At 37.8% G+C, this 26623-nt stretch overlaps 2 protein-coding genes across 7 annotated transcripts in view; both read right to left on the reverse strand.

Moving 5' to 3' along the window:
• LOC126364371 (protein tramtrack, beta isoform-like) overlaps nucleotides 1–26623 on the reverse strand; it is a 434570-nt gene that overhangs the window by 295582 nt on the left and 112365 nt on the right. The window lies entirely within an intron of this gene.
• LOC126364447 (craniofacial development protein 2-like) lies at nucleotides 1037–23929 on the reverse strand. Its single transcript, XM_050008056.1, has 2 exons — nucleotides 22826–23929; nucleotides 1037–1123 (listed from the first exon to the last, which is right to left on the reverse strand). Exons 1-2 carry the CDS (start codon nucleotides 23875–23877, stop codon nucleotides 1042–1044), a joined length of 1134 nt encoding a protein of 377 aa, XP_049864013.1. The 5' UTR covers nucleotides 23878–23929; the 3' UTR covers nucleotides 1037–1041.

Genomic DNA, 26623 nt, shown 5'->3' on the forward strand with positions numbered 1-26623 from the left:
TGATTTCTTCTCCATGGATTTTAATACCTACTCCAAATTTTTCTTTTGTTTCCTTCACTGCTTGCTCAATATACAGATTGAACAACATTGGGGAGAGACTACAACCCTGTCTCACTCCCTTCCCAATCACTGCTTCCCTTTCATGTCCCTTGACTCTTATAACTGCCATCTGGTTTCTGTAAAAATTGTAAATAGACTTTCGCTCCCTGTATTTTACCCCTGCTACCTTCAGAATTTGAAAGAGAGTATTCCAATCTACATTGACAAAAGCTTTCTCCAAGTCTACAAATGGTAGAAACGTAGGTTTTCCCTTCCTTAATCTAGCTTCTAAGATAAGTCGTAGGGTCAGTATTGCCTCACGTGTTCCAGCATTTCTACGGAATCCAAACTGATCACTGAGGTCAGCTTCTACTAGTTTTTCCATTCGTCTGTAAAGAATTCGTGTTAGTATTTTGCAGCTGCGACTTATTAAACTGATAGTTCGGTAATTTTCACACCTGTCAACACCTGCTTTCTTTGGGATTGGAATTATTATATTCTTCTTGAAGTCTGAGGGTATTTCGCCTGTCTCATACATCTTGCTCACTAGATGGTAGAGTTTTGTCAGGACTGGCTCTCCCAAGGCCGTCAGTAGTTCCAATGGAATGTTGTCTGCTCCGGGCGCCTTGTTTCACTCAGATCTTTCAGTGCTCTGTCAAACTCTACACGCAATATCGTATCTCCCATTTCATCTTCATCTACACCCTCTTCCATTTCCATAATATTGTCCTCAAGTACATATAGACCCTCTATATACTCCTTCCACCTTTCTGCTTTCCCTTCATTGCTTAGAACTGGGTTTCCATCTGAGCCCTTGATGTTCATACAAGTGGTTCTCTTATCTCCAAAGGTCTCTTTAATTTTCCCGTAGGCAGTATCTACCTTACCCCTAGTGAGATAAGCCTCTACATCCTTACATTTGTCCTCTAGCCATCCCTGCTGAGCCATTTTGCACTTCCTGTCGATTTCATTTTTGAGACGTCTGTATTCCTTTTTGCCTGCTTAAATTACTGCATTTTTATATTTTCTCCTTTCATCAATTAAATTCAATGTTTCTTCTGTTACCCAAGGATTTCTACTAGCCCTAGTCTTTTTACCTACTTGATCCTCTGCTGCCTTCACTACTTCATCCCTCAAAGCTACCCATTCTTCTTCCACTGTATTTCTTTCCCCCATTCCTGTCAATTGCTCCCTTATGCTCTCCCTGAAACTCTGCACAACCTCTGGTTCTTTTAGTTTATCCAGGACCCATCTCCTTAAATTCCCACCTTTTTGTAGTTTCTTTAGTTTTAATCTAAAGGTCATAACCAATAGATTGTGGTCAGAGTCCATCTCTGCCCCTAGAAATGTCTTACAATTTAAATCCTGGTTCCTAAATCTCTGTCTTACCATTATCTAATCTATCTGAAACCTGTCAGTATCTCAAGGCTTCTTCCATGTATACAGCCTTCTTTTATGATTCTTGAACCAAGTGTTACTTATGATTAAGTTGTGCTCTGTGCAAAATTCTACCAAGCGGCTTCCTCTTTCATTTCTTTGCCCCAGTTCATATTCACCTACTACGTTTCCTTCTCTCCCTTTTCCTACTACCGAATTCCAGTCTCCCATGACTATTAAATTTTCATCTCCCTTCACTATCTGAATAATTTCTTTTATTTGATCATACATTTCTCCAATTTCTTCATCATCTGCAGAGCTAGTTCGCATATAAACTTGTACTACTGTAGTATGCATGGGCTTCGTATCTATCTTGGCCACAATAATGCGTTCCCTATGCTGTTTGTAGTAGCTTACCCGCATTCCTATTTTCCTATTCATTATTAAAGCTACTCCTGCATTACCCCCATTTGATTTTGTGTTTATAACCCTGTAGTCACCTGACCAAAAGTCTTGTTCCTCCTGCCACCGAACTTCACTAATTCCCACTATATCTAACTTTAACCTATCCATTTCCCTTTTTAAATTTTCTAACCTACATGCCCGATTAAGGGAGCTGACATTCCACGCTCCGATTTGTAGAACGCCAGTTTTCTTTCTCTTGATAACGACATCCTCTTGAGTAGTCCCCACCCGGAGATCCGAATGGGGGACTATTTTACCTCCGGAATATTTTACCCAAGATGACGCCATCATCATTTAATCATACTTGAACAATAGGTATAAATAAAAAGTAAATAACATTTCTATAATACAATCTTCATTGCTAATTTGTCTGTCATTAAAGAGATGAAAACACTGAGAAGCACAAAAATGAGCTTCAAAAACAAATTTGTCAAGCACAAGCTGACGTTGGAAAAATACAATCCGGAAAAAGAGGCTCTCTACACAGAAAGACGGAGAGCAAAGTGTCTGATGTCTAGGCTGATTTTTATTGTAAAAATAGTCATGCTTTCAATTGCTTGACACAGAATACATCTAAAAATACAAACACGCTCAGATTCAATGGTAAGAGAGAAGTGTGACTGTCACTGTCTCCCTATTCTGATTTTATGTAAAATGGTTGCAAAGTACAGTGTTCTACCTGCATTAATGTGGGCAAAAAGAGAACTGAAAGAAAGGAAATAAAGAGATGAAACTCCATGAGAAAAAGTCGCGAAGTATAATGTTAAAGTATCATACAATACCGGAGAAGGAAAGTTGCTACTCACCATATGGCGGAGATGCTGAGTCGCGATAGGCACAATAAAAAGATTCACACAATCATAGCTTTCGGCCATTAAGGCATTTGTCAGCAATACACACACACACACACACACACACACACACACACACACACACACACACACACACACAACTTGCACACATGTCTGCTGTCTCAGAGAGCTGCAGACATGTGTGTGCGTATGTGTACCAGGTGTACCGGTATGAAATGAGCATTAAGATACAAATGTGTCAATAGGAAACATTTGTTGTGAACGAGCCTTAATTTTTTTTGTTTGGTTGGTATGACATCTGTCAAAGATATTTAGTATACATCAAGTCATGGAACAAACAACATCATATGTTTTCATTGAGTTAACAAGGTCAAATTTTGTACCAGAAAGTGATGATTTGCGGAAAGCATTAATTTTTTGTTTTCCTTTGAAATAAAGTGCTGCAGAGTCACATCAAATGCTTGTCAAGGCATATGGTGATCGTGCTCCATCGGAAACAACATGCAAAAGATGGCTTCAATGGTTCAGAAATGATGACGCCGAGTTCCAAGCAATACTGGATGAAGATGATACTTTGCATCAGAAGCAAATGGCAGCAGTGCTAAATGTTGCACAACAAACAATTTCTGACCATTTGAAAGCTATGGGAAAGATCCAAAAGTGTGGAAAATGGGTGCCACATGAATTGAATGAAAGACAGATGGAAAACCAAAAAACCATTTTGCTTCACCAGACTTGGCCCCTTCTGACTATCATTTGTTTTCATCATTGGGACACGCATTGGCTGGGGAACACTTTGATTCTACGAAGAAGTCGAAAATTGGGTGTCTGATTGGTCTGCTTCAAAAGACGAACCTTTATTGGCGGGGTGTCCACAAATTGCCAGAAAGGTGGTCAAAATGTATAGAAAGCAATGGTCAGAACTTTGAATAAAACGTTTGTACTTTTCAATTCAAAATTAGAGTTTCATTTTCACAATAAAACACTCATTTCATACCGGCACACCTGGTATGAGTGTCTACTGCTGACAAATGCCTTAATGGCCGAAAGCTATGATTGTGTGAATCTGTTTATTGTGCCTATCGCGACTCAATATCTCCGCTATATGGTGAGTAGCAACTTTCCTTCTTTGGTATTGTTACAATCCATCCTGGATTTTTCATTGTTTGTTAAAGTATCATATGTGCATAATCACTCCACAAAATCATGAACACATGGATTTCCAGGAGGGAATGATGACAATATCATAAAAAGGATATACTGCTACTCATCACATAGGGAATATGTTGAGTTGCACATAGGTGCAACAAAAAGACTGCTACGCATTTGGACTTTCAGCCAAAGTTTTCTTCTAAAGCAGAAAAAGAAAACTCACACACACACATGACCACTGTCTTTGGCCACTGATGCTGAGTATGGCATCATTAACCTGAGACAGTAGTCATATGGGTGTGTGTGTGGAGGGGGGGGGGGGGGGGGGGGGCAGCCAGGGGCAGTACTTGTGTGCGCGAGTTGTACTTGTGCGAAAGTGTGCACGTTTTCTACATTGGAAGAAGGCCTTTTGGCCAAAAGCTCAAATGTATAGCAGCCCTTTTGTTGTGTCCATCTGCGACTCAACAGCTCATCTTTACGGTGAGCAGCAATTTATCTTTTCCATAATATTGTTGAACACGACTTTTGGGGCAAAAAAAACTAAAACTGACAAATTATGAAAAGTTAACCTGGAGAGCAAAATCTCCTTAACTAGGAAGACATTTTAGCTTAAGAATTAAACTACTAGTAAAAAGGCAATGGAATATTCTACAACAGTATACTCCTGATTATTGGGGGTAATCTAGAGGAGAAGAGGCACAATATTTCCAAACATGTATTCTTTCTCCATAAGTTTATACAAGTTCTGTGCATAGGTACTGTAGGCCTATTTATTTCACAAAATAGTCTGTATATTGCTCTGCTTCTAAGATGAGTTGACAGTTTTCACACAGAATTACAAATTTTTCTTGCAGCAGTAACGTCACTGTTGGAATCCCCTCTGGTCCTTATAATCTAGAAGAGTATCAACACATTGAAATGCAGTACAATGACTGATGAGGTCACTGTCCTCTACTTGGTTTTGTCATGAAACAGCAGTCACAATTTCAGCATACAGGAAGCCAGGTTCACATGTGTTGATCTTTAGCCACTCATTAAAGTTTTCTTCATCGAAATCTAGTTCATTATTTGTGCAGTTATTATTTCTTAATCAGTGAAAACTCGAAAATCATTTTCTCCTATATCTGGAGGAATTTCCCTCCATGATCGAACTAGTGTATGTGGCTTAACTTCCTGACAGGACCTTTTATGTATGGCACCTAGAACTGTCAACTTCTTCCAGAATGCTACAAAATCATCCTTATCAACTACCATTGTCAGTAGACCAGCCCGATAGCACCTTTTTACCAATGCAATTATGCCTTGGTCCATTGACCGTATAATGGAAGTTTTGTTACGAGGTAAAAAATTAGTCAAAATGAGACTATCATACAAGAATCCTCTCTCGAGATGTGAAAGGGCATTATCAAGTAATAGAACATCCTTTTGTGAGAATCCTCTCTCTTCTAGAAATCATCAAATTTGTGGTACAAAATGTGTGTGGAAACAATTTTTGAAAATTTCAACATCCATCTATTCTCCTTTTTGGTTGTAAAAAGTGGAGGAAGATCCCTAGCTGTGACATCCTTGAATGCTTTGTGCAATCCCCCCCCCCCCCCCCCCCCCAAAAAAAAGAGAGAGTCACTAGTTGTTTCACTCTGTGGTTCCCAGAAGCATTAGCTGTGCACATAACTGTAATGCATCCTTTAGATGACTTATATTCAGAAGAATGAACTTAATTCTTAAAAGCAAGGGTTTTGGTTGGCAGACATTTCCAATAGATATCTTTCATCTGCAATATAAACTAATTTGGTCTGGTGTGAAACACTCTTCTTACAGAAATTTCTGGAACTCTTCCCAAAAGGAATCGGCTGCCACAACATCTGAGATAAGCTGTTCTCCTTGCACAGTAATTTCGCAAATCCTGTGACATTGTTTGAATCTGGTTAGCCATCGCAATAAAGTATTATATTCTCCCTCTAATCCTACAGCTTAACGAAAAAAAAAAAAAAAAAAATGCTTTATTGGCACATATCATGCCTGAAACAATGTCATCTTCTGCTCATTTTTGGCTAAACCACTGTGAATCAGAAGCACGCATTTTGATGCATTTTGATGCAGATGGTCCAGAACTAGAATCCCATTTCCTGACAAAATCCTGTTTTCTACTTATTCCTTATAACGTCCTGCACAGTCTACATTCCAATATTATAAGCAATACTTACACTGAAGAGCCAAAGAAACTAGTACACCTGCCAAATATTATGTAGGGCCCCCACGAGCACGCAGAAATCCCGCAACACGACAGGGCATGGACTCGACTAATGTCTGAAGTAGTGCTGGAGGGAACTGACACCATGAATCCTGCATGGCTATCCATAAATCCATAAGAGTACAAGGGCATGAAGCTCTGTTCAGAACAGCACATTGCAAGGCATCCCAGATATGGTCAATAATTTTGTCTGAGGAGTTTGGTGGCCAGCGGAAGTGTTTAAACACAGAAGAGTGTTCCTGGAACCACTCCGTAGCAATTCTGGACACATGGAGTATCGCATTGTCCAACTGGAATTGCCCATGTCCGTTGGAATGCACAAAGCTTGAACAGTCCCCTGCTGACATTCAGGGTCCATGGATTCTTGAGGTTGTCTCCATACCCTACACGTCCATCCACTTGATACAATTTGAAACGAGACTTGTCCAACCAGGTATGTCTCCAGTCATCAACAGTCCAATGACGGTGTTCATGGGCCCAGGCGAGATGTAAAGCTTTGGGTCATGTAGTCATCAAGGGTAAATGAGTGGACCTATGGATCCAAAAGCCCATACTGATGATGTTTCACTGAATGGTTTGCATGCTGACACTGAAGGCCCAGCATTGAAATCTGCAGCAATTTACGGTAGGGTTACATTTCTGTCATGTTGAACCACTTTCTCCAGTCGTCATTGGTCCTGTTCTTGCACGATCTTTTTCTGCCACCATGATGTCGGAGATTTGATGTTTTACCAGATTCCTAATATTCACAGTACATTCCAGAAATGTTCATACAGGAAAATCCCCACTTTACTGCTACCTTGGAGATGCTGTGTCCCAATTCTCGTGCACTGGCTATAACACCATATTCAAACGCACTTAAATCTTGATAACCTGCCATTGTAGCAGCAGTAAATGATCTAACAACTGCACCTGCACTTGTCATCTTATATAGGCATTGCCGACCGCAGTGCTGGATTCTGCCTGTTTAGCATATCTCTATATTTGAATACGCATGCCCATACCAGTTTCTTTGGCTCTCCAGTGTAGTTTAGTCACAAACCTTTCAATTAATTCGAATTTTTATTTTAGCGTCAATACATGTGTGTGTCGTTTCTCCTCCATCTTTTTTACAAATCTCTTTTAACTTGTTTCATTGGCACTTAGATGCTGATTAACATTAGAAAACTAAGATTGGATTTACATGGAACAGGCTGCCTGATAACAATGGAAATGGTACTCTGTTGTCACCCGGCAGTAATTTAAACAATGGAAATAGAACTTTTTGACGCACGTGGGTTGCTCATAGCTGATCAACAGGGAAAATTACTGCACTTTTTTTCTTTTTTTCAGATGCACAAATAATCTACAAACTGGACAATTCACACATGAATAATCAGGAGTACACTCTATCTGCTGATGGAATGGGTGGCAAAATCAATTATATGTATATATAAAATCAAATTTATTCTAATGTGAGGATTGGTTTCCATTATATACATTAAGGGCCATGAGCAAAACTCCATGTAAAGGTAACTCTTCATGACATCTCCAACTGAATGCAATATGGCTTTAGCGGGAAAATTCAGAGACTGTGTTAAGACTTGAATGACACATTAAAAAAAAAAGACCTTCTCCTGAAAAGTAAGATGAGAGAACACACAAAGATCAAAAGCTTAGTGCACAAAAAAAGAAAATTTGTATTTTCAGGGCCCTCAAGATTATTAGATACAAGATGATTCCACAATTAGTTAGCTGTCTTCTGCAATCAGCTATGCACTAAAGGCGACAGATTTAATTACTCTAAATAAACACACTATTCACTTAACCTTCAATGATTACAGCTGTATCATTCCAACTTCATTTACATGAATATACAGAACTCACCATCCATCCCAAAAGTTCTAGTAACTTTTTTTTTCAGTGAAGTAGCAATTATCTACATCGCCTCTTTATAATAGTTCTGTCATTGATTGTGATTCTGTACTCAAGGGATGCTTCAACTCTAAACTGGTTTTAAAAGTAATGGACACAGAACTCTATTGATGAAACGTAGAGAGATATATTCTGTGACGGCAATTGCAAATCTGACATTTAATCTATAACAATGCTAGAAACTCCACTGACAGGACATGGAACAAATGTAACACTGTGAAAAGAAAAATTTTAACACCATTTCAACTATCATCAAGTCACATAATGATACTAGTGATAAGATGTTGCTGTGTCCATTTTACTTGACAATGTCATAGTGCATGTTAAGAGAAGCAGTGACTACTCATAAGATCAAGTGTGTTTATGATACTTCTTGTAACAATTACATAAAAAAATCTACTCACCAAGTGGTGACAGGGGAACACACATACAAATGGACTTAATTTTTACAAGCTTTCAGAGCCAGTGGTTCCTTCTTCTGGCAGAAGAGTTGAAGAGGAAGGAAGAGGGCTGAAGGAAAAGAACTGCAGATGTTTAGGGAAAGACATAGAGTTCAGAAATGTCACCCAGAACTCCTGGTCAGGGGAGACTTAATGGAGAGGATAAGAAGGAAAGACTGACTGTTGGGGACTGCAACAGACGAGATTTGAAAACCTGAGAACTTAAAGGTGGAAGACATGGTAATATGCAAGACAGAGATTAGTACTAAAACATTGTGAATGAGTTGTTGTTGTTGTTGTTGTTGTCTTCTTCAGTCCTGAGACTGGTTTGATGCAGCTCCCCATTCTACTCTATCCTGTGCAAGCTTCTTCATCTCCCAGTGCCTACTGCAACCTACATCCTTCTGAATCTGTTTAGTGTATTCATCTCTTGGTCTCCCTCTACGATTTTTACCCTCCACGCTGCCCTCCAATACTAAATTGGTGATCCCTTGATGCCTCAGAACATGTCCTACCAACCGATCCCATCTTCTTGTCAAATTGTGCCACAAACTCCTCTTCTCCCCAATCCTGTTCAATACTTCCTCATTAGTTACGCGATCTACCCCTCTAATCTTCAGCATTCTTCTGTAGCACCACATTTCAAAGGCTTCTATTCTTTTCTTGTGCAAACTATTTATCGTCCATGTTTCATTTCCATACATGGCTACACTCCATAAAAATACTTTCAGAAACGACTTCCTGACATTTAAATCTATACTCGATGTTAACAAATTTCTCTTCTTCAGAAATGCTTCCCTTGCCATTGCCAGTCTACATTTTATATCCTCTCTACTTCGACCATCATCAGTTACTTTGCTCCCTAAATAGCAAAACTCATTTATCACTTTAAGTGTCTCATTTCCTATTCTAATTCCCTCAGCATCGCCCGACTTAATTCGACTAGATTCCATTATTCTCGTTCTGCTTTTATTGATGTTCATCTTGTATCCTCCCTTCAAGACACTGTCCATTTCGTTCAACTGCTCTTCAGAGTCCTTTGCTGTCTCTGACAGAATTACAATGTCATCGGCGAACCTTAAAGTTTTTAATTTCTTCTCTGTGGATTTTAATACCTACTCCAAATTTTTCTTTTGTTTCCTTTACTGCCTGCTCATTATACAGATTGAATAACATCGGGGAGAGGCCACAACCCTGTCTCACTCCCTTCCCAACCATTGCTTCCCTTTCATGTCCCTTGAATGAGTTAATAAGAGTGAAAGAGTGAAAAGCTAAGTGCAGTGTATGTAACTGAGGTGGGAGGAGGGACGGCAAAAAATAGACGTCAGAAAATGGAAGATGTAAACAACTAAAATCGAGTAACGAAAGAAGTAGTTACTGTGAAGAAATGCTGAGACAGAAGGAATTGACATAAATTAAGGCCAGGTGGGTGGAAAGTACTAAGGACATGTTGTTGTGCTATTTTTCACCTGTGGAGTTCTGAGAAACAGGTGTCTTGGGCAAGAACCCAGATGGAACATGTAGTGAAAACGAGCAGTTAGGTAGTGACTGTCATGTTGTACAGCATGCTCTGTAACGGGATATTGTGTGATCACCTGTATACACCTTCTGTCTACGCCTGTTCATCCTGACTGATAATTGGATGGTAGTCACGCCGATGTAAGCTCTTCCTTTGATAGTTTAAGTTTTGCTAGTTACAGAGCTGGGAATAGGTGATGGTAGGAGGGTGCATAGGGCAAGTCATGCAGCGGCCTTTAACTGGCAATACAAATGCTATCAAAAGGAAAGCCACCTGTGAAATGACATACCATATACCAGCTGTTATATAAACACTGTTTGGCCTTTTACATTGACATTGGTGTGACTACCACCCATTTATCAGTCAGGATGAATGGGCATAGAGAGAGGGTATATACAGGCAACACACAATATCCTGTTGCAGAGCGTAACATGACAGCTGTGACCTCGGTGCCTGTTTTACCACACGCGCCATTTGGATTCTTCTGAACTGTGACTTTTCTTAACTGTCCCCCTCTCCATAAACCTCTCCAGTCCTCTCCCTTCACCCCACTTCCTTTCCCTTCAACTCTTCTGCCAGAAGAAGGAGCCACTGGCTCCTAATGCTTGTAAAAGTCAAATCCTTGTGTGTGTGTGTGTGTGTGTGTGTGTGTGTTCCCCTGTCACTGCCTGGTGAGTAGATTTTTTTTTATCTATCCATTGGTATTATATTATCAATAATTGATTATTTTCATTCTTGTAACAATTATTGGATAACAACTGATATATTGAGTTCAATGTTTATCACATTTAAATGAGGTGTAAGGTGAATTATCTCAAGATTGTTCTATCCTAACGTTAGAGAAAATTGTTTACTCTCAGTCTGTAGCAAGACTAAGAGACTCAGAAAGTACAACAATAATGGAAAGTCTATTGACACTTACAAAATATGTAACTGTAACAATCTCAGAGAAATGTTCTGTCTTTCGGGATGCAAAGAATTGCGGTTTTATTGGGCCATGGCACCACATTAAATCAAGAATGGTATTTTAACATTTCAAAGAAGATTCAATATTACCCGCAACACATTTGTCAATTGGGACAACTGACCCTTTTGTACAGGTGCACAAGATCTTTTATGCATCTAAACACAAAGCAGAACTGAAAATTTCAGTGGCAGATTTTTGCCACTTACGTAACATGCCCAGATGTAAAACGTCTGTTGATTGTCTCTCTCTGAATCATATAAAAGTAAGACTTAAGGGATTGAAACTGTAGAATGACAATCAATTGAAACACGCGAAGCACAATAAGACTTTTTTGACTGCAAGGATACATGTTTCAGCTCAGTGGTAACATTGTAAATGATTGATGTATAATGCAGTGAAAATAAGGTTTAACAATATTGTTTGTAAACTTTTCCTAGTTTTCAGGCGAGTATGGGAGATAAAATATGTGATGGATTATTTATGGCTGACCTTAATATGGCCACAAAGGTGGGAATTAAATCAATTACTTCGAGGTCAGCATACTATGTCTCTTGGGAAACACCATTAGAAATAACATGTTTTATGTATTATATATTTTTAATCAAAGCAAACATCTGATTATCACAAAACTGACAGCGTATGTGACAAAACACTGTTGTAACCACACAAAAAATAATCATAAGCAAGTCGGAACTACTGGCAATTCCTGCAATCTATAGCCAAAAATAATAGTAGAAGTAAAGGTGTTGTTGTATTCTTCACTCTGAAGATTGGTTTGATGCAGTGCTCCATGCTACCCTAACCTGTGCAAGCCTCTTCATCTCCAAATAACTACTAAACCTGCATTCTTCAATATCTGTTTACTACTCCATACTGAGATTTAAATTTTTGAGTTAGTTTCACACTATTTTTGTGGATCTACTAAAGCAGCAGAAAACAGCTGTCATGAAACATTCTGAAGGAACACATACAATGCAGGCATGCCAGTAACACTCTGATCACGATGAGCTATCTGTGAGTAAAAGAATACAAGTTGGAACTCTGAGGCCACCTATTACAGATAAGAAGTGAATACCATTTATTTATTTAAAATTAATGATATTTTTAACAGCAAGATGGAAATCACTGTGATAAAAATTGAATAATGTATTCAATTCTATCCAAAAATAAATCATATGCTCCAGCGTGGCTGTATTATTTGCTTGATTAGACACAACTCAGTATCAGCATTATTTTCAAAGTTTATTAAATATTACCCATCTCTATATATCTGTGTAGTATATAAAAAGCAGTTATAGTACAACAGATTTAACAAGAATATGATACAGAGGGCCAAAATTCTAAACCTAGCTTTCAAAAACTTATTTAAGGTAGAAGACTGCAGTACCACTCCCCCTTTCAATTATCGAACAAACGTAAAGATGGCTGACATAGTGTTTAATGTATCAGCAATTGTAAAACAGTTAAGATCCTTAGATGCCAGGAAGGCATCTAGCCCAGACAATATCCCCATAAGATTATATGTTGGCTATGCTACAAATATAGCACCATTCTTATCCATCATCTATAAGAGATCATTGGAACAGTGGAAAGTTCCACGGGACTGGAGAAAGGCCCAGGTCATAGCAATGTATAAAAAAGGTAGAAAATCAGATGCACATAATTACCGGCCAATTTCGCTGACACCGATTTGTTGTAGAATCATGGAACATATTTTGTGTTCAGACATAATGGCCTTTCTAGACTCTAAGAAGCTCACCTGCAGAAACCAGCATGGTTTTAGGAAACAGCGGTCATGCGAGACACAGCTGGCCCTCTTTGTGCATGACATACAACAGGCTCTAGATACTGGCTCCCAGGTTGATTCCATATTTCTCGACTTTTTGAAAGGAGTTCGACTCAGTTCCACACTGTCGCTTGCTCCAAAAAGCGTGCGCTTACGGTCTATCCGATGACTTATGCAGTTGGATAGAAAGTTTCCTAACAGACAGAGAGCAGTATGTCGTCCTGAATGGGGTGACTTCAACAGAAACAGGTGTGCCTCAGGGCAGCGTAATAGATCCACAACTTTTTACGATTTACATAAACCATCTGGTTGATAGTATTGACAGCGGAATTAGACTGTTTGCCGATGATACTGTAGTCTACAGGAAAGTAGTATCACAAGAAAGTTGTGAACGAACCAATGCACAATCAATGAGGATTTGCACGAAACAAATGTGTTTTGTAATGACTGACAATTATCTTTCAATATTAGTAAGTGTAACCTACTGCGAATAACAAGACAAAAATCCCCATTAATGTATGAGTACAAAATAAATGCCCAGTCTTTGGAAGTGGTAACATCCGTCAAGTATCTGGCTGTGACTATTCGAAATGATTTAAAATGTCAGATTACACAAGTAATGGGGAAGGCGAACTATAGATTGCGGTTTATTGGTAAAATCCTGAAGTGATGCAGTCCTTCAACAAAGGAAATTCCTTACAATATGTTAGTTCGTCCAGTATTAGAGTATTGTTCATCTGTATGGGACCCTTACCAGTTGGGTCTGATTCACAAGATTGAGAAGGTCCAAAGAAGAGTGGCAAGATTCATAACTGGTTCACTTAGCCATCGCGAGAGCATTACAAATCTCATAGAAAGTTTGAATTGGGACACACTTGCAGATAGACGACGCGCTACCCGGAAGGGGCTGCTCACTAAATTCTGAAATCCGATCTTTGCCGAGGATGTAGAGCATATATTATTACCACCAACTTTCAAATCAGGCAATGTTCACCGTTCAAAGATAAGGGAAATTAGAGCTCATACTGAGGCGTTCAGACAATCGCTTTTCCCTCGCGTGATCCGCGTGTGGAACAGAGGGGGGGGGGGATATGACTTTGGAGCAAATTGTGCTCTCCGCCACACACCAACTGGTGGTTAGCGGAGTATATATGTAAATGTAGATACACAAGCACACAGTCATGTGCACCTCTTCCTTCCCTTGACCCTCCGCCACACACACACACACACACACACACACACACACACACACACACACACACACACACACAGTGCTTGACAAACTATGCAAAAATTACAGGGTACAGATACATTAAGTCAGCACACCAGTGTTCAACACCTGCTTCTGCTTCCTTTGTGTAATCATACACAGGATGAACCAAAATTTGTGCACTCTGGTGCTACAGTGTGATTCTACACATAATAGTAACAGTACAAAAACATTTCTTACAAAATTTAGTCACATGCATATTTTCAGTAGAAAATGGACGCCAAAGGAAGACAATTTGGCAACACCATAATCATATGTATGATAAGTATCTTCATTCAACTGTGTGTTAATATGTTGCCCAGTTGGTGCAATGGGTAGAGTTTTCTGTTAGAATACTTAAGTTTGCAAGTTTGGTTACAGGTCTAGGTATAAATTTCTTATTTTACACTGTGTCTGGCTTCTTAATCATTACACATAAATTACAGCAGATCTTATACAAAATATATGCAATTATTCAGTACTGACACAGAAATGAGAATACAACTGCTTGCACTGTTCCATTTTTAAAGATATATTTTGGTTTAAACATCTCCTCTGTTTTCCATATACATTATACCCCTCCACGCATTATGGTCCATTAGGAGCATTGCTTCCCTTTTCTTCAGTTATATTCTTCCCTGAAAATTAAAAAAAAAAAAATGAAAGAAAGATAACCGCTCTCCCCCCCCCCCCCCCTCTCTTCTCCTTGGTCTTTAATGCTACACAGTTCATCTGCAACCATGGAAATCACATAACCACTTCTTGTAAGTATACCCCCCCCCCCCCCCTCCCACAACAACAACATTCGACCCTGGTGCAACACCAATTATCATGCTACAGTAAAGTTAAGGTCATCTGCACATATGAGAAAATGTACTTAATTCATAAGACAATAATTTACAAGTTACTGGTGTATTTTGTGATGTGTCAAAGGCATTTGACTGTGTAAATCACATAATCCTTTTAAGAAATCAGAGTATTACAGTGTATTGCAACATGATTCAAATCCCTTTCTCTCACAGGAAACAAAGAGTTTCATTAGGAAAGAGACCTTTATTAAGCTATCAGGAATCATCTAACTAGGAACTAATTACATGTGGTGTACCCACAAGGTTCCATTCCAGAGCCCTTACTTTTTGTTGTCTATATCAATGCCATTCATCAGTAACATCACCAGATGCCAAGTTCGTTTTTTGCAGATGATAGAAACACTGCAATCAAGGGTAGTCTTATAAATATCAATTAATGACATCCAGCATTGGTAGTATACGATATTTTAAAATATAAGCTGCAATAGATAATGGCAGGTAGTAATTCCATGGAATTCTGGATGGTAACATACATTACAAATGGATGACTTCATCAGCCAAATGGAAGCAATAGAAAATCCCACCACTTGTGAGGTCCTTCTGTGACTAGGTTTTTATTGTCAAAAAACTGAAAAATCAATTGAAATTTATCACTACCTTTGTGATGCATACAGAAAAGGAACAATGAGTGAAAGACGAGTGGGGCATAACAGTGCATTGATTTTAAAAATGGCCCAATCAATGTTGATGTTGAGGACCACAGTGGTAGCCCTAGCCTTGTGACTGATAAACTAGTGATGAAAATTAATGAAAATCATCTTTTGATGATTACAGGACTTTCACAGTATTTTCTCCAAATTGCATGGAGTTTGGTGCATGAAATTGTGGTGGAGAATCTTGATTACCACAAATTTTGTGCTAGTTGGGTTCCCAAAATCTTAACAGAAGACCACAAGAAACAGAGACTGGCTGCAGAACTGACCCTCCTCAAAGATTATGAGAAAAAAGTTTTTGATCATATCATAACTGGTGAAAATGTATATAATAAAATTTGATTTTTCAATATTGTTAATTTTTTGTTTCGAAATGTCTGTTACTTTTTGGATAACCTTCATAGAACTCTTCACGGATATTCCTGAAACATTCAGTCAATAACTTATGTTCAAGTTTAAAAATCTGTAGATGTAAGATACGTATTATTTCGAAATAGCATATGTTGCAGCACTATTGAGCACATCAAAACTAGAAAATGAAGACTAAAATATACCTACACTCAGAGTAGATCTCAAACACATGAGGATTCAAATGCAAATCTTCCCCCAGTACGCTAATTAGGCAGCACATATATACAGTCTTGAATGAAGATTTATGTCACGGAGCTGATTACAGTGTTGCCAAGTCACCTTACTTTGACAGGCATTTTCTACCAAAAACATGCACAGTATGAAATTTTGTAAGAGACATCTTTTGTACTGTTAGTACGTAAGGAATCGTGCTGAGGCATCAGAGTGCACGGATTTTGGTCCAACCTGTATAAGATGTGGATTAACTCAGTGCATAATTATATCTATTATCAAATACAACAGCAAAAAAAAAAATGAATCATTGTGCAAATGGAATAAATGATGATGTTAGTGCAGCATAAAGTTAACATTTTGGGTGCCATGCCTGTAAACACTACGTTGTTTTCCATGTTGGAACAAATGCTACACCCCTAATATTAATGACACAATTTTCTTAGTGAAAACTTCATAGATTATGTTTTATATATCTCCTAACTTTCAACTCCCTCCCCATCTTCAGCTATGATTAGCTTCTTCTTCTTCTTCTTCTTCTTCTTCTTCTGTAGTGGTCAATCCAAGGATTGGTTTGCAACAGCTACAATGGCAGCTTGTCTCCATTCTGTGCGTCTTTCAGCTTTTCTCTTCATTTCTTTATAGGTGTTACATCCCACATCTTTCACGATTTGATCCATGTACCTCAGCCGTGGTCTTCCTATTGGTCTTTTTCCCTCGACATATCCCTCTATGATTGTGTTCAGGAGTCCTTTATGTCTTAATAGATGGCCTGTAAATTGCACTCTTCTTTTAACAATGAAACTCCAGAAGCTTCTCTTCTCACCTGCTCTTTCCAGAACCACTTTGTTTGTGACCTTGTTGATACATTTTATTTTGAGCATGCGTCTATAGCACCACATTTCAAAAGAATTTAGCTTCTGGTCTTCCTCTGTCTTGAGAGTCCATGTTTAACACCCATAGCATGCCACACTCCACACATATGCTTTCAAAAATCTTTTCCTGAATTTAAGGCTGATGTTCTTAAATGTTAAGATGATTAGCTAAAACAGTCAAAATTTGCAGATTCTCTCATTCATTCCTAATTTCCCAACAAAAAGCAAACAAAAAACAAACAGCAGCAGTATTTAATGCTGCTTTATTAGAGCATTAATACTATTAGCTGCTCCCCTTCTTCTGTTCAGGACTAACATTGCAGAAAAACAGAGCACAGGAAATATGTTTCTGATGAAGAAAATAATTTGTATTATGAAGCTATAATCATTCTAAGGGTAATAGTTGGAGGATTTATAAGGAGTTAAGATACAGCTTCAGAAAGATACTAATTTTCAATTAAAGGAAACCGATTTCACGCAATGCAAAAATATTACTTCACGGTAACACAAAATCAATACAGAAATAAAGTGTTTCACACTATTTAAGTTATCAAACAAGCTTTGTTATTGTAATTTAACTTTGTTCGGTAACCACTTTAGTGGCTGTAAAGTCACAGTTTTGATCAATTTCCAAACTTGATAGTCTCTCCCAGCCAAGCAATTTAAGTGCTAAAAACATTATATAGTTGATCATAATCATCAACAATTTTATGAAAAGGATAGTTGCTACTCACAATACAGCAGAGAAGCTGAGTCATAGATAGGCACCCCGAAATGACTGTCAACCAAAACTTTCAGCCAAACAATTCTGATGAAGACCTGTTTGTACCAACTATACTTTTCATAATGTTGTCATCATTCCATCCTGGATATTCTATTATCATCATCATTGATGTAAATACTAATGTTATTGCATAATATTCAGTTCCTCATTCAGAAATTACTCATAATAAATACAATCATGTAATTACAGAACAACTATATTCCAGAAGGAACAGTAACAAAATTGTGTCTTTTATAAGTCCTTATATTTGGAATGATACCGGTTTGCATACAACATTCATCCAGCAACCTAGTTTGTATGCACGACCTTATAAAGCTTCAATTCTTTTAAAAAATTATACTGTCACAAGATTTTGTAAACTAAATGCCACTGAAGTTTATGTCCCAGAACAAACCACTGTGTATTCTCCCTGCTGTGCGCAATCGTTGGTCAAATTTATGTTACACTCGAGGAAGAATAACTTACTTTCCTTCTTCGATTGAGAAATTGTTCTACTGCATCTCCTTAGTTGGAAAAATAGACTATGCCTTGCAGACAATGCCAAGATCAGAAAAAGAAATGACGAGAAACGTTTTACCACTGCTTATATTGTAGTTTCCGACAAAGCAACACATTCACAGAAGCTAAAAAAATTAGAAAGTCAATGTAAAATATAATTCATCTTGAGTTACACATGTGTCCAAAAACATAAGTAAAATGAAACATGAACATGCAATGATTATATCCCTAGCAAATAATTCTTTACAAATAACTTATTAAAGTTATAAATGATGCTGAAGGGCAATAAAATGTAAACACCAAACAATTGTTCTGTATATTTTATTTATAGCATATGTTTATACAACTGAAATTTTAATGTGTGTCTAATCATTGCATGTACAGAGAATACGTCAAAAGCATTTCCTTCAACAAGTTTAATTCTACAATGCAACAACTACCAAAGTCTTACAAATCATGCTAACACAGCTATCATGCAGGAATTTTTTACTTACCTTAATCAGGAAGAAAATGTGTAACGTTTATTTGTGAGGATTATTTTAATTTGCAATAGTACACTTCACTTCAGAAATGAATGGAGACATAACCCCCATGTTTTTTTTAGTGAATTTGGTATTAACGATTTTCTGAAGCGTAAGAGACTGACAGGTCTTAATTCTGGAAGTCTTGTGACAGTGTCAATAACATTTTATGTCCCATTGCCAAGCTGTTACCCATACAGCACACACACTCTTTTATAACTCCATGAACCCACTTATATGTTCATGGACTGTGGTTATAATTAATCTGTCCTTAGTTACTTGTCTGGTGGCAATAGGGAATTCTAGTTTTGATGTGTCATGTGTGATGCTTGGACATAATAGTAGAACACTATACATTATAATTTGTGCCATTAACTAATTAAAAAAATATATGAAAAATCACAAGTTTTGGTATGAATCATACTATTTTCATAATAATATCTGTTTAATGAATGATAAGATTACGAAGAAGTAATACTATGCATCACATATGATTTTCAAAATTGCACTGGACAAGCAAATCCAATTTGAATTAAAATCAGTACATAGGTATTATTACAAACAAAAAGGAAACTGTATCTGTCAATCAGAAACAGCTCTGATGCTGGTGCTATAACACATTGCGAGACATACAGCAAAATATTAAAGGTAGTAATATGGACATCGAAGCAATGCATTACGAGAAAAAGTAATGATTTCAGGTAACAAAGGAAAGACAATATGGGATAGAGTGAGGGAGGAGATTGGTAGAATCAGACATGAAGAGATCCAGTTAGTATTAATTGTAAATTATGCATGGTAACATGTGTGTGCAGTGTTACAAAACTTTTTAACAAACATGTCATACCTGCTACTGGAAAACTCTTTTTGAAATTTGGAAGGTAGCAGAGTAAATACAGAGCAAAATGCCATAGACAACGTATACAGAAACCAGATGGCAATTATAACGGTTGAGGGGCATGAAAGGGAAGCAATAGTTGAGAAGGGTTGTGCCCTATTCCCAATGTTATTCAACTGTACACTGAGCAAATAGTAAAGGAAACCAAAGACAATTTGTAATAGGAATTACAGTTAAGGGAGAAGAAATAAAAAAAATCATTTACGAAAGGAGATAAATACCATCAAATTTCACTTTAGACAGCATTCTCAAAATATTAAAAAAGGTAATACACAATCATCTTCTTAACCATAATGTCAAAGTCAGACTTCACATTTCCAAAAGGTTCTCATATTGATAAGGTTATCTACATGTAAACTAAAAATGTACATAATTCACCAGACAATAATTTACAGGTTACTGCTGTATTTTGTGATGAGTGAAAAATCTCAAAATCATTTAAACTAAATCAGAATATTACGGCGTAGGAGGAAATGCTGCAATGTGGTTCAAATTCTGTATCTCTGACAGGAAACAAAGAGTGTCATTAGAAAAGAAACCCTTATTAAGCTATTAGGAATTGTCCAACTAGGAACTAATTACATGTGGTGTACCTACAAGGTTCCATCTCATAGCCCTTACTTTTTTTTGTCTATATCAACAACTTTCATCAGTAACATTACCAAATGCCAAGTTCGTTCTGATTGCAGATGATAAAAACACTGCAATAAATAGAAATTCAAGGTTCTTCTTAGAAAGATCAATTAATGAAATTTTTATGGACATTAATAAATGTAAACAATAAATTTCAGCTATTAGTCGTCCTTTGGAATTTTTATTGGCAGATCTAGATTTCTGCTAGAAACTAGCCATTCTCAATGCACTAACTATCATTTTTGGTCAATGCATGTAATGCCTGTTGGTTGGACTTTGTCCACAGTTCATTGAACAGTTCAATGAAACGAGACCAAGAGGCATTACATAACCAAAAATGATAGTGCACTGAGAATGCCTAGTTTCAAGCTGAAATCTAGATCTGCCAATAAAAATTCCAAAGGACGACTGATAGATGACATCCATTATTTACAAATCAAAATAAAGGACGCTGCATGCAACAGCCTCTGAATGGAGGGTAACCTGATCATCAATAAATAGTTCCTAGTATATTCTTTGTTACAAAACTTTGAAAAAACTTACAACATGCAGTTCAGGACTCATAGGAGGTGGTGCCCTCCAGTATATGCCTAAAATATAAGGACAAACAGGTACAAGAAGATTGTTGTTGTGGTTTTCAGTCCTGAGACTGGTTTGATGCAGCTCTCCATGCTACTCTATCCTGTGCAAGCTTCTTCATCTCCCAGTACCTACTGCAACCTACGTCCTTCTGAATCTGCTTACCGTATTCATCTCTTGGTCTCCCTCTACGATTTTTGCCCTCCACGCTGCCCTCAAATACTAAATTGGTGATCCTATGATGCCTCAGAACATGTCCTACCAACCGATCCCTTCTTCTGGTCAAGTTATGCCACAAACTTCTCTTCTCCCCAATCCTATTTAATACTTCCTCATTAGTTATGTGATCTAACCATTTAATCTTCAGCATTCTTCTGTAGCACCACATTTCGAAAGCTTCTATTCTCTTCTTGTCCAAACTATTTATCGTCCATGTTTCACTTCCATACATGGCTACACTCCATACAAATACTTTCAGAAATGACTTCCTGACACTTAAATCTATACTCGATGTTAACAAATTTCTCTTTTTCAGAAATGCTTTCCTTGCCATTGCCAGTCTACATTTTATACCCTCTCTACTTCGACCATCATCAGTTATTTTGCTCCCCAAATAGCAAAACTCCTTTATTACTTTAAGTGTCTCATTTCCTAATCTAATTCCTTCAACATCACCCGACTTAATTCGACTACATTCCATTATCCTCGTTTTGCTTTTGTTGATGTTCATTTTATATCCTCCTTTCAAGACACTGTCCATTCCGTTCAACTGCTCTTCCAAGTCCTTTGCTGAATTACGATGTCATCGGTGAACCTCAAAGTTTTTATTTCTTCTCCATGGATTTTAATACCTACTCCAAATTTTTCTTTTGTTTCCTTTACTGCTTGCGCAATATACAGATTGAATAACATCGGGGAGAGACTACAACCCTGTATCACTCCCTTCCCAACCACTGCTTCCCTTTCATGCCCCTCGACTCTTATACCTGCCATCTGGTTTCTGTACAAATTGAAAATAGCCTTTCGCTCCCTGTATTTTACCCCTGCCACCTTCAGAATTTGAAGGAGAGTATTCCAGTCAACATTAATAAAAGCTATAAACGTAGGTTTGCCTTTCCTTAATCTTTCTTCTAAGATAAGTCGTTGGGTCAGTATTGCCTCACGTGTTCCAACATTTCTACGGAAGCCAAACTGATCTTCCCAAGGTCGGCTTCTACTAGTATTTCCATTCGTCTGTAAAGAATTCGTGTTAGTATTTTGCAGCTGTGACTTATTAAACTGATAGTTCGGTAATTTTCACATCTGTCAACACCTGCTTTCTTTGGGATTAGAATTATTATATTCTTCTTGAAGTCTGAGGTTATTTTGCCTGTCTCATACATCTTGCTCACCAGATGGTAGAGTTTTGTAAGGACTGTCTCTCCCGAGGCCGTCAGTAGTTCCAATGGAATGTTGTCTACTCCGGGGGCCTTGTTTCGACTCAGGTCTTTCAGTGCTCTGTCAAACTCTACACGCAGTATTGTATCTCCCATTTCATCTTCATCTACATCCTCTTCCAATTCCACAATATTGTCCTCAAGTACATCGCCCTTGTATAGACCCTCTATATACGCCTTCCACCTTTCTGCTTTATCTTCTTTGCTTAGAACTGGGTTTCCATCTGAGATCTTGATGTTCATACAAGTGGTTCTTTTATCTCCAAAGGTCTCTTTAAATTTCCTGTAGGCAGTATCTATCTTACCCCTAGTGAGATAAGCCTCTACATCCTTACATTTGCCCTCTAGCCATCCCTGCTTAGCCATTTTGCGCTTCCTGTCGATCTCATTTTTGAGACGTCTGTATTCCTTTTTGCCTGCTTAATTTACTGCATTTTTGCCTGCTTAATTTACTGCATTTTTATATTTTCTCCTTTCATCAATTAAATCCAATACTACTTCTGTCACCCAAGGATTTTTACTAGACCTCGTCTTTTTACCTACCTGATCCTCTGCTGCCTTCACTACTTCATCCCTCAAAGATACCCATTCTTCTTCCACTGTATTTCTTTCCCCCATTCCTGTCAATTGCTCCCTTATGCTCTCCCTGAAACTCTGCACAACCTCTGGTTCTTTTAGTTTATCCAGGACCCATCTCCTTAAATTCCCACCTTTTTGCAGTTTCTTCAGTTTTAATCTACAGGTCATAACCAATATATTGTGGTCAGAGTCCACATCTGCCCCTGGAAATGTCTTACAATTTAAAACCTGGTTCCTAAATCTCTGTCTTACCATTATATAATCTATCTGATACCTTTTAGTATCTCCAGGGTTCTTCCATGCATACAGCCTTCTTTTATGATTCTTGAACCAAGTGTTACCTATGATTAAGTTGTGCTCTGTGCAAAATTCTACCAGGTGGCTTCCTCTTTCATTTCTTTGCCCCAGTTCATATTCACCTACTACGTTTCCTTCTCTCCCTTTCCCTACTACCGAATACCAGTCACCCATGACTATTAAATTTTCATCTCCCTTCACTATCTGAATAATTTCTTTTATTTGATCATACATTTCTTCAATTTCTTCATCATCTGCAGAGCTGGTTAGCATATAAACTTGTACTACTGTAGTACGTGTGGGCTTCGTATCTATCTTGGCCACAATAATGCGTTCCCTATGCTGTTTGTAGTAGCTTACCCGCATTCCTATTTTCCTATTCATTATTAAAGCTACTCCTGCATTACCCCTATTTGATTTTGTGTTTATAACCCTGTAGTCACCTGACCAGAACTCTTGTTCCTCCTGCCACCGAACTTCACTAATTCCCACTATATCTAACTTTAACCTATCCATTTCCCTTTTTAAATTTTCTAACCTACCTGCCCGATTAAGGGATCTGACATTCCACGCTCCAATCCGTAGAATGCCAGTTTTCTTTCTCCTGATAACAACATCCTCTTGAGTAGTCCCCGCCCGGAGATCCGAATGGGGGACTATTTTACCTCCGGAATATTTTACCCAAGAGGACGCCATCATCATTTAATCATACAGTAAAGCTGCATGCCCTCGGGAAAGTAGTTTCCCCTTGCTTTCAGCCGTTCGCAGTACCAGCACAGCAAGGCCGTTTTGGTTATTGTTACAAGGCCAGATCAGTCAATCATCCAGACTGTAGCCCCTGCAACTACTGAAAAGGCTGCTGCCCCTCTTCAGGAACCACACGTTTGTCTGGCCTCTCAACAGATACCCCTCTGTTGTGGTTGCACCTACCGTACGGCTATCTGTATCGCTGAGGCACGCAAGCCTCCCCACCAACGGCAAGGTCCATGGTTCATGGGGGGAGGTGACAGTGCTAAATTCTTGGGACTGTAACTTGATAATAAGTTCAACTGGTAGGAGCACACCACAGAACTGCAGCTGCATCTAAAAAATATCTGTTTGAAATGCAAATGTCAGACATAAACACTATAAAAATAAAAAAAACTGGCATCCTATGCTATTTTCATTCCCTAATGTCCAACACAATTATTTTTTGGGGTAATTCATCAAGCCAAACTAAAGTTTTCCAGATCAAAATATGTAGTAAGAATTATTTGTGGTGTCAACCCATGAACATTCTGCACAGGCCTGTTTTGAGAACTACGGATATTAACTATGCTTCCCAACATAATTACTGGTTAATGAAATATGTCATTAAAAATATTTCTATTTTTCAAACCAACAGCTCAGCTTGTGGAATCAATACTAGAAATAAGAATAATCTTTACGAAGCTTTAAAGATACTTACTTTAGTCCAAAAAATGTGTCCACTACTGATAAATTTCTTAGTAGAACCAACTGATTCGTAAAGGTTACCAATAATATCAAACGATGTGAGTATTAGTACAGTCTGGCCTCTGTACAAATTAAGTTAAGCAATGCGACCATTGTAAGTAAGTATTTTAAAATGAGTTTTTTGTTTCATGATTTATTCCACATCCATGATTATTATTTCACTTGGGATCAGTGGAAGGTACATTATCCTTTTTTTAAAAAATTATCCATGTTATAGGGTGTTGTTTGAGGTCTGTGACTGTATTATAAGATTACGTGGAATAATTTTATACTGCTGCCGTCACTTTTTGCTAATATTTTATTAGCACAATGCATTTCAGCAGCATGCTGCCATCATCAGGTGCATTATGCAGTTACTTACACATCAGTTGGTAGGTTATGTACGTTAGCTGTGTGTGGCAGTGGGGTTAAAAATTGAAAAATAAACCTGTGTGGAAGTATAAATGTGTTACAGTGTGTACATTATGTGAATAGTATGATTAGGTAATATATTTTAATATGTTTACTGGCATTTTTGTTGGCGATTTCATTTTCTGGCACACTGAGCACAGTAACAGGTCAAACACAGCTTAGAATTTTCACAAACGTCTGTTTACAACTTTCCAAAGAGTTTTAAAATCTAAGATAAACTACTTACAATTTCAAAGACTGTTTACAACTTTCAAGAGAGTTATAAAATATAAGCTAAACTACTTCCAATTTCAGAGACAGTAATAGATACCTGTAGTGAAGATGAAAACTTATATCTAGATGTATTGGCAATATGGAGAATGTTACATGAATACTTAATGAAAACTTTTCTGTCAATGGAACAAAAATTTAATGCTGGAGAAGTTTTTGAAGAAGTTAACATTATTACTTTCAGGCTTATCATTTAATAATAAATCTCCATGTGCTGTGCCATGAATGAAGATTTCCAGTTCTTCATATAAGTCCACTTGGTGTCTCTTATCCTTTTTATGTAATATATGAAGATCATTCGCAATAGCATGGAATGGGTGGCCTGTGTCTTCTATATGGGTTGCTATTGCTGATCCATTGTGATTGTTAGTGTGGTAAGCATTTGTGTGTACATTATATCTTGTTTGGAAGTCTCTCCCAGTTTGGCCTATATAAAGGGATCTGCAGGTATAACATAATATTTTATGGATGCCTGATTGTGAGTGTTTATCAGTGTGTGTGTGTGTGTGTGTGTGTGTGTGTGTGTGTGTGTGTGTGTGTGTGTATTGTGCCTCGGTGTGTGTTGAAGCTGAAGTCTGTTGTGTGTTGCAAAGGCAAGTTTAATGTCTTGTGGTCTGAGAATGTTTGCTATTTTGTAGGAGAGTTTGCCTGTGAAAAGTATACAAGTCAGTTTCTTTCTCATTTCATGTATGAATAGTGGTTTACCACTGCTCTGTATGCAACAAGTTTGGTTTTTGTTGGGTGACAGGATGAACTGTGCATGGTGGTACCTGTTACTGTTGCCTTCCTGAAATGAAAAAGAAACCCACGGTGTGCATACCTTTCACAGGCAAACTCTCCTACAAAATAGCAAACATTCTCAGACCACACAACATTAACATTGCCTTTACAACACACAACAAACTGCAACACACAGTGAGACACAATACACACACACAGACTGATAATCACCCACAATCAGGCATCTATAAAATAGTATGTAATACCTGAAGATCCCTTTATTTAGGCCAAACTGGGAGAGACTTCCAAACTTAATGACAAGATGGCCACGAGAGTAGAAGTGTGTGATTCTAACTTGAGAAATAGTTACAGTTATGCAGTTTAAAAAAAGGAGCTTGTAAGAATTGTAGTGCTGAAATAGCAATGCTAAAAGAATGAATTCCAAGCTTACAATTCATAGTCAGTGTTTTAAGAACCGATATTGATTCACTCAAGAAAGAAAATTGGGATCTAGGATCGAAGCCAACACCAAGTGAAGTGATGCAAGTCAAAA

The sequence above is a fragment of the Schistocerca gregaria genome, chromosome 1, assembly GCF_023897955.1.
Source record: "Schistocerca gregaria isolate iqSchGreg1 chromosome 1, iqSchGreg1.2, whole genome shotgun sequence".
Taxonomy (NCBI): domain Eukaryota; kingdom Metazoa; phylum Arthropoda; class Insecta; order Orthoptera; family Acrididae; genus Schistocerca; species Schistocerca gregaria.

What these genes read in the sequence shown, in the direction of transcription:
- LOC126364447 (XM_050008056.1), bottom strand. Translation starts at nt 23,877, where the DNA reads ATGATGATGGCGTCCTCTTGGGTAAAATATTCCGGAGGTAAAATAGTC. An exon ending in CAGGTAGGTAAAAAGACGAG is followed by an intron (nt 1,124 to 22,825) that starts GTCTAGTAAAAA and finishes TAAAAAGACTAG; the next exon opens with GGCTAGTAGAAATCCTTGGG.